This window comes from Berghia stephanieae, chromosome 5 (genome assembly GCF_034508935.2).
Source record: "Berghia stephanieae isolate SIO BIC M18660-M18661 chromosome 5, UCSD_Bste_1.3, whole genome shotgun sequence".
Lineage (NCBI taxonomy): Eukaryota > Metazoa > Mollusca > Gastropoda > Nudibranchia > Aeolidiidae > Berghia > Berghia stephanieae.
Window position 1 is genome coordinate 47,033,117 of NC_088364.1, and position 10,000 is coordinate 47,043,116.

The 10,000-nt window shown below is 33.5% G+C and overlaps 1 protein-coding gene across 1 annotated transcript in view; it reads left to right on the forward strand.

The window, feature by feature from the left end:
• Positions 1 to 2,991: 2,991 nt before the first annotated feature.
• The window catches only part of LOC144973046 (autocrine proliferation repressor protein A-like), a gene marked incomplete at its 5' end in the record, with an annotated part of 16,658 nt that continues 9,649 nt past the window's right edge, over positions 2,992 to 10,000 (forward strand). The window contains 4 exon segments of the mRNA XM_078915014.1: positions 2,992 to 3,106; positions 5,469 to 5,580; positions 7,584 to 7,697; positions 9,279 to 9,371. Coding sequence (XP_078771140.1) covers positions 2,992 to 3,106; positions 5,469 to 5,580; positions 7,584 to 7,697; positions 9,279 to 9,371 — 434 coding nt within the window.

Below are 10,000 nucleotides of genomic sequence, written 5' to 3' on the forward strand. Positions count from 1 at the left end.
AACCTCTTTTTGAGTTGCATGCCAAGGTTGTTGTTGGCTTCTCATTGGTCCTCATTACTGATTTTATCCGTCCACGTGATCTCCAAAACCTCTTTAACTATACATTTATTTATGAAAGTGATGCTTTTGGTTGACCTTGCTTCAAGTTTCCGATTCAATTTTGTTGAAATCCCTATATCGTTTGATTTCAAGACTTTCTTAAGAGCTTGAAAAGCTGCCCAAGCTTTAATCGCTATTGATGCAACCTCGTTGCCCGTAACTTCACTTGCGTCAAGTCAACTACACTGCCAAGATAAGTATTGTGAGGAAATGTGACCAAAGAGCATTTTCCATGGACTGAAATTTGCGCCGCCCAAAGCGGGCTCCGATAAGTTGAAGGCCATTATTATTATTATTATTATTATTATTATTATTATTATTATTATTATTATTATTATTATTATTATTATTATGCGACACAATCGTCTGCCTAAAATGAGAAAAGGTGTCAGTATACAGTAGCCTTTTCTTCAAACCTCAGCGAGTTCGACAGATATATTATATGAACTCTTTTTGTGCCATCCGTGTCATATTCTGGCAATGTATCCTTCACAATGTTTAACCAAATTCTTTCAACCTCGGGGAAGGTACTTCAAACGTATTACTTCCTCAACGCAGGCATGAAGTGTATTTGGCTTTAGCTTTAGACAATGACATGCTTCAAGAGAGTGCCAATAAATAAAAAGTCCCGAAACTGGTGACTTGCAAGTGAAATTTGACTCAATCTGCTGACCTATTAAGAGTAAGATAAATAAATAATGAAGATAATGCATCCTCGCTCTTTTACGTCTTGTAATCCTAAGAATCTGCACATACATCTCGCTACGATTAGAGGGTGTGACGTTACTTCTCTACCCTATTGATGGTTCTCGCGTTACCAAGCTTTGAACCAATCAGAATAACACCTGCCATTTAGCTCGTTCCGTCCCCCTGACTTGACTAATTATTTCCTGTCAACGAAAAGGCCTGGGAAACGTTCCTTAATTCCATAGCAACCTTTAGTACATGCCTAACAGACAAATAAGTCAGTCCCACAGTTAGTGAGTATTTATCACAATATTTTGACACATTGATGAAAGAATTGCATAGCAACACCTGACGACCCAATGCATTTTTTTCAATCGCCCGTGTTAAAATTTTGAGCGATGCTCAGGATCTGTGGGACTGATTGCCTGAGGTGATAGGGAAGTGCTTAATTTGGCAATGGGTTATGGTTATCAGCTAAACCAACGGATGCGAGTTGCCTAGTCTCTTCCATGGAAAATTACATTAAAGTTGTTAAGAATTGGATGTCTGAGAACAAATTGAAATTAAATTAAGAAAAACTGAAGTCCTTTTCTTTAATCGAAAAAAAAAAAAATCTCACAAACTCCGTTCAAAACAACTTTATTGTGATTAATAAGGAAATGATCTGTTTCACAGAAAATGCTAGAAACTTAGGTATATTTTTTTCAGAATAACTTATTCATGATAGAATACACCAACACCTTGTGTAAAACACTGCCTTTTGAATGAAGAAAGATTTCACAATTATCAAAGTTTTTAAACAGTACACTGCCGTTGTTTTTAAAAAACAACACAGTATATGCAATGGTAACCAAATAACACACCCTGTGTTCTTCAATAAAATGGTAGTTCTGCCCTAAAACGCTTGTTTCATTGTTCATACTTTCTAGGACAGATTATCTACATGTAATTCGTTTTTTTATAATATTCAAAATTATCTCTTTCATAAACTGCAATGCATCCAAAATCATTCTGCTAGGGTTATTTGCCATTTCACTGGCTTCCTGTTGAATTAAGACTCAATCTAAAATTGCTATCATTTGTTTTAAATGTATCAACAAAACTGCTCCTTCATATTAAAAGGTATGCAACCTTATATCATTGTACTCTCCTTCCAGAACTTTAAGATCTAGTGATCATCTCCTATGAGCTGTCCCAAAAAGTCCCCAAAATGTTTTCTGATGGACCATTTTCTCAAGTTGCGCCTTCTATCTTGAACTCTCTTCCAATTTCTCTAAGAAAATGCAATTCATAATCTACTTTTATGACAAATATTAAGACCTAATTTATTAGAAAATATTTAATAGATTACAACAACTCCTGTTAAATAGGTTTTTTCTCTGTGTATGGATGTCTTTTGTCGTATTTTTGTTTGTTTGTTTATTTTTTTATGGTTTGTTTGGTTTTTAATACGAAATGGTAGCATTGATTATTGTAATGAAAGAGCGCCTAGAACTGTCGGTATATGGAATAGGCGCGGTACGTCGTTATTTATTTGTAATGTTAGGCCTGATGACCTAATTTATTATGTGCTCATAGTTATTGTAATGGAAATCTCCAAAAAAGAACGCAAAATATTTTCCATTACTACAACGTTAAACTAGGCCCATATATATTCTTCTTCTTCTTCTTCTTCTTCTTCTTCTTCTTCTTCTTCTTCTTCTTCTTCTTCTTTTCTTCTTCTTCTTCTTCTTCTTCTTCTTTCTTCTTCTTCTTCTTCTTCTTCTTCTTCTTCTTTCTTCTTCTTCTTCTTCTTCTTCTTCTTCTTCTTCTTCTTCTTCTTCTTCTTCTCTTCTTCTTCTTCTTCTTCTTCTTCTTATTATTATTATTATTTATTATTTATTATTATTATTATTATTATTATTATTATTATCGGTCGATGACAGACGCAAAAAAAACAAACAAAAAAAAAAAAAAAACTAACAAAACTGTTTTGTGAGGTTTTAAAAAATAGATAAAAATAGAACTACTGAACCGTTCACTTCACTAATTTTAATAAAATATACGGTAAATGACGTCATGTTCAAAGGTTTATGCACAGCGGGTTACGATTTAATAACCCAGGACTCGTACTATAAGAAACTGGCAAAAATGCATCAATTTTAATAGATTGCCATGATGCATTGCAACGAGAGAAACACAGTCTCCTATGTTGTTTTTTTCCAGGTACATTCAGCAACCATCCCATCTGGTGGCACTATGTCGTGATCATCGTCCCGAAACAGATAAAGGTGAATGACACGTCTTTGCTTTTTATTTCCGACGGACACAATGATAACAAGTAGGTGAAAAATGCGTTGTCTGTTTCTTTGTTTCTTTAATCACATGATTAATTTTCTTTTAATTCAGAAAAGTGTTTAATCGAAAACAGTGATAATATGATGATGATGATGTTGCTGATAATAATAATAATAATAATAATAATAATAATAATAATAATAATAATAATAATAATAATAATAATAATAATAATAATATAATATAATAATAATAATAATAATAATAATAATAATAATAATAATAATAATAATAATAATAATAATAATAATAATAATAATAATAATGAGGATGATTGTCACAAGTGAAAATATCGATAAGGTATTTACCGGCCGTGACAACTTGATTGACACGGAATTACCTCCCCTAGGTAAGGACGTAAACTTCACACCTACATGAGAGAAAACACTTCTCCACCCGTGTCGCTCATACTCCGCCAATACCGGACAATGGAAAAATTAGGTGTTAGACATCTGGAAGACAGCCCCCCCCCCCCCCCCCCACCCCACCCCCTTTTCACCACCCTATCTTCAAAATAAAGACCCATGGGAAAGGAACAGGTCGCGCGAGCATTATAAAACATGCACCCTACAACGGTACATTCTTTTCCACAAAAATATCTATCAAGAACGGACAAGTCTTTTATCCGTTTGAGTGGTGAGATATTCAGTAATAAGAGATTTCAATCTCTCCCTAGTATGGACATAGGAAGAGCGGTCCAACCTCACACCATTGCATCAAACGCCACCCCTACAATCAAGACCTGAGTGACGGCCAGTTCGGCTAAGCACCTCGGCTGCCACAAGATAAGACTCTCAAAAATAATAAAGTTATGTGGTTTTTGTTAGTGCCCCATGAAGAAAACACCTGTAAATATATAACATACCATTTAAAACAGAATAAATCCGACTTACTTTTATTGTCAATTATAAGTGGGACTGGAACTTGTTATATTCATTACTGTATTGTGAAGGTTATATCCTTAGACAGCTATAGATAGAATGCGCTTGGCCAAGGAGTTCACAACATTGCCATCCGGAAGTATAACGGACCAACACACAAACTCTGTGTAACCATGAACTTTTATAGTCTGGTTATTACAGTTTAGTGAGAACAACTCACAAACGCGGATGGCAAAAACAATAACAAAGGCCTGAGTGACGTCATCTTCGAACTATCTATACTAGTCACTAATCAATGCAATTTAATATCTTCATGTAATATGTAACGGGGAAATCATAGGACTTGCAGACCTCTATAATTTAATGTTAATAATAGGACGATTTTATGACTGCTGGAGCTGACAACTTATGTAAAACGCTCGAATGGTGTGGAGAATTTTTACATAAAATTTTCTTAAATAAAAAAACAAACAACCTAACCTCTACCTTAAATACCACATTACAACGATGATGATGGCTCAGCGGTACGGTCTTTACTTCGTATCCAAAAGGCTGTGTGGCCTTGAGCAAGTCAACTCGCCCTAGCTCAATTTGCAGCGCTCAGTTTTCCCTTGGAATAGACCCTAAAACAAATTTCCCTGCTGGGATGAATAAAGGGAATTATGGTAATATTATTATTATTATTATTATTATTATTATTATTATTATTATTATTATTATTATTATTATTATTATTATTATTATTATTATATTATTATTATTATTATTAATTTATTATTATTTTATTATTATTATTATATTATTATTATTATTATTATTATTATTATTATATTATATATTATTATTATATTATTATTATTATTATTATTATATGATGATGATGATTATGGGAGAGCGGAATTCACTGAGTGAATAAGGGATTGCACTTTTAACTGGTATTCTTTTGTCTTTTTTTCTGTTTTAATGTTGTTGTTTTTTTTTATTTTAGTGGGTTTTTTTGTTTTCCTAAATTTTTTCTTTTGATTTTTTTTCTTTTATTATTGTTTCTATTTGGTTGTCTCAGTCTTTTTGTTTGCTGGTTTTGCTTTTTTGATGTTGGTTTTTTATTTTTTTTTTGGTTTGTATTTGGGTTTTTTTTCAGGGTTTTTTTTTCTCTTCGCTCGGTCTGTGTAGGGACATAGGCTAACGATACCATTCCATCTAATCCGTTATCTTCTTCATTTAGGATCATGAAAATATTGTCCATTACAACAATGTTAAACTAGGCCCATAAGTGGCTTCGGATGTCAGACCTGTAAAAATATATACTTCGTGACAATCCCATCCCTCTCAGATAATATATGTTTAATTCTAAATAGCGAGTGCTTTAAACTGAGATATCGTTTTAATAAAACGTTTTTTATAATTTATACCAAGTTTGCGAATGATCTTCTCACATTATTATTATTTTTCTATCTTCATCAGGGTTCCCGATGAACGTGATTTATATGTTAGTGTAATGATTATGGTCGCAGTCAGTACTCAGTCTGTCGTAGTCGTACTCAACCAAATCCCCAACCAGCCTATTGCTTTTATGGTGAGTATTTAAAAAAAATCAAACCTGCCTATCTAATCCAGTGGGAAACAAAAGTGTGTTGTCAAAAAACTGGTTCCAGTCTCAATGAAAGTGTAAAATATATCTTCTGGAGCACTGGAAATTATCTTCTGGTTTCAGAGTGATGGCATCTTCTTTTCTCGATTAGATTTATGTATCAAAAAAGAATCCACCCTCGCACGTTTACGTACTCTGCTTATGGTCGTACATCCCACTACAAAAATTATTTTTGCCACCTTGTGATTCAATTTTTAACTTACTGATTATTAGTCCTCTGAATGACTAGATACGTACATACTTTCAAAGATTTTGGAACCGGAAAAGTAGAAGGTGTGACGTCTTGACTTTTCTTCCCTTTTGGACAATTTTAAAGACATGTAGGCTATCCCGAATGTTTTCGAAACTCATGTATAGTCACTTTCTTTCACTTTTTAAATAACGTCTAAAATAAGTTTCGTACACCAAAGAAGTGTTTCAAATTAAACCTTACTATCTTTTTGTTTTAAAAATCATCTTTAACTATAATGATACGTGTATTGAAAGTGTATTGTCAACAGCTTTTTATAATAAAGAATAGTCCGTTGACCTTAAAATAATTAAGTATTTAATCTGAGATTTCATGAAAAAATTCTGGCGTACCCTTTTACACAAATACTTATACCAAACCACTAGATGGTGTCATAGGACAGCATGATATCAATTAATTATCATACGAATGTTGTGACACACAGCTCTATATTATGTCAATTAAATAAGTGGATGTAATTGATCTAGTCTTTCCTTGGAAAATGGTCTTGGAATTGTCAAGAGCGTGTTGGCTAAAATTTAAGGAAGAAAAATCTGAAGTCCTTTTCTGCAAATACAACCGTCATTCAATGCAAATTCATTGTATATTTTGAAAATTAAATAATATAATTTAAAGAAAAGCGTGAAATTTGAATAGATATTTTGACAATAATATATCATTGGGAAAAGAAAAAACAAGCTTCAACAACCCAAAAAGATTTCCGTATTTAGTTCCAAGTAAGGTTTTTGCAATTTCATAGTTTTAATCAACACTGCAATGAAAGCGTTTGTTTCGTTGAGAAAAATAAAAAAGAGGTTGAATTTAAAATCAAAATATCAATTTTAGATTAAATCTATTGGTTTCATCTATTAGAATGAACATTGTAACCTTTTAAAGTGCCAAATAATTATATTTCCTTTTTCGGGTCGTTTAAATTTTAAATTCATTTTTTGACATCCTGATATCCCCGATAATGCACCAATTTTAGGCGACAAGTCACATTAAAAATACTATTGGCCGAAAGTGTCCAGCCTTCCATTTCACATGGAACAAGGAAGCCATGTTTGACCAGTGAGACCAAAAGGCGGTACCACAAGTGAATCAGACAGTAGCCCCCCTAAACTCATGACCTGACACTTAACCCAACAAATTCGTCATAAAAGAAGACGAGGATCACGGGAAAAACTTAATTGTTAGTTGTAATCAAGAGCTCAACTACTAACATCATTTGTTTCCCTGAGCACTTCTAACAACAACTCCCTGTTCACTTCTGTTTGGTGATCGTCGTCTTCTTTTGTGACGTACATTTTTGTTCAGTATCTGGACTTTAGTTTACGAAGGCGACGATCAGACCCGATCAAACGACATAGCCAGAATACTTTTTCAGTTTCTGGAAGACACAAAAGGCAGAGGTGGAAGGAGACCACGGAAAGTCTTTATCTTTATTCCCCTCGTTTGTTTATTGTAGTTTTTTTTGTATGTGTGTTTATGAGTTTTTAAATTTTTAAAAAAAAATTTATATATTTATTTTTTGTTGTTTTTGTTTGTTTTTTACAGGAATAAAGCCTGTGTTGTACAAATTCAATGACGTTGTACTTATAATTTTAACCACAAAGGAATCTATCAAATGGACTATTTCAGGCCATTATTTCAGTAAAAATGTGTGCATATCTCAACATATTCATTTTCTTTCAATTAGAGTGACCCCACACGTCGAAGGAGGACAGAAGATGCCTTAGTGTCTTGGTCATGGAGAGAATTCATGTTAAACCCCAAACAGCCACAAGCTCTTGTGCATTTGGCTATGACTAAGGTACGTTCTATATTATATGAAAATCACTTACTAGAAATGCAAGGAAGCACCACTTTCAACCCTAATATAAGAAACACAATTGAGAAATGGAGAGTATTTGGTCATATTCTTGAAAGAGGCAACATTATTCCGCAATCAAAGCCATGAAATGTTATTTGACACAATCAGATCAAGACAAATTTCGAGGCAGATCAAGAACAAACATTCAGACAATAATATACTCATGAAGCGTCTTTAAACAATCGAGACTTACAGAATCTACGGACCCTCGCAGAGGATCGAAACCAATGGAAGGATTTCACCAATTGAATTAGAGAATCTGCCGAAGTCCAAGTTGGTTGATTAGAAGGTGGACGTCAACAAGTCATGTAAGTCAAGATGTTGGTCTTGTGGTATGACACTCGCTGCGCATAGTAGAGTTCTTGGACAAGGCGCTTTACTCACATTCTCTCATCAGACTCAGGTGTAAAATGAGAACCTGACCGTTAACAGCGTTGTTTCTGTCGGGGAAAAAATGGTAATATCGCCTAACAGGCTTTATGTCTCGTTCAACATGTTACGTATTGCTGTTGGTCAGGGACCCTTTGTAAAGCGCTTTGAGCACGTTTATTGGATATCGCTCTATATAAAAGCTCCATTTTTTTCATTGACGAATAAATCGCAGAGGAAACCCAAGCTGCAAGACACTGACGCTTCTATAAGATTATTTAATTCCTTTGTTCTATAAGGTTCCATTGGCCAAAATTAGTTACATTGTCTATTGCAAGAGATAATGTGTATATTCTGTAAGTACTCTGTAAATGCAAAGCGCTTTGTGGCATTGTGGTATGACACGCGCATTCGGAACGGAAGGGCCAGGGTTCGAGTCTTTTCCTCAGCAGCGCACAGTTGAGTCCTTGGAACGGGTTCCTTATTCATATTATCTCATAGATGGAGAATGAGTACATGGCCGTTTCATCGTTGTCTGTCGGAAAACTTGTAATATCGCCTAACAGTCGTCATATTTCGTCTTACTTGCGGTTGGCAAGGAAATCATTGTAAAGCGCTTTTCGCACGTTAAGTGAATATAGCACAATATGAATGCTCCATTTTTGTTGTTGAAAAGACTGTATATAGTTTGATGAATGAAATGCAAAAACCACAAATTTCATACATCTGATCATTTTAACCAGTCCTTTGCTGGAAAAGCACGTATTTCAAAATTTGGTCAGAAAACGTCCTCCAAGGTTTATCAATCAATTAAAATGACCCTCATCTTGGTAAACATTCTAAAACCTGGGTTTGCGAAGTCCAAGGTTAGAGAAGGTTTGTCAAGATCAGGGTCAATTCGATTATTCGAGATATGAAGGACGAATTCTCTGGCCAAAATTTTGAATACATGCTGTTTTTTAGAGAGCGGCTTGCCACATCGCCTAATGAATGACGAATAACTACTGGAAATAGAAACGTAGCAAAGGTAAAGCGCCTTTGCATTGTTTTATATTGTTGAACTCTCTACAGCATATATATCTAATTATAATTCTGGAATAATGAATTCATCCTTATTTTTATTTATTCTATTTTACTGTTTTACACGGATAGGCCGTAGTGAGGGCCATGGACGCTGTGGATGCTTATAGCAAAGACACTCGACATCAAGAGATAAATAAATTTTTCATTGCTGGTGCATCAAAGGTGAGTACCGATTACATTCTTAACTGGAACACACCAGTAATAAAGCAACATACTAGTGATTTTGTGCTGTAATTGTTTTTGTGTGTGATGAGTCGACGTGCACTTATTTGCAGGCCTGATAACCCATGTTTTTATGGGCTCATTATTGTAATGGAAATCTTTAAGAAATGAGCAAAATATTGTCCATTACAACAATGTTAAACTAAGCTCAAAATTGCGTTCATATCAGACCTGCATATATTATTTAATATATATATATATATATATATATATATATATATATATATATATATATATTATATATATAATATATATATATATATATATATATATATATATATATATATATATATATATATATATATATATATATATATATATGTATCAGGTGGTCACAAAAAAAACTCGCCGCATTTTGTTGGCTTGTTTCTCTAAGACTCTTTATTGGATTTCTTTCAAAATCAAAACACAAATGAAACAAATCCTTATATGTAGACTGTCAACATTTTATAAATATGACCTAGGAACCAAAAAAGATAACAATGATTTTTCAAAATCATGTTCAGAAATACAATATCTGAGTAAAGACGCAACGTTTGATATGTTTGGATTAAGAATATCTCGTTTGT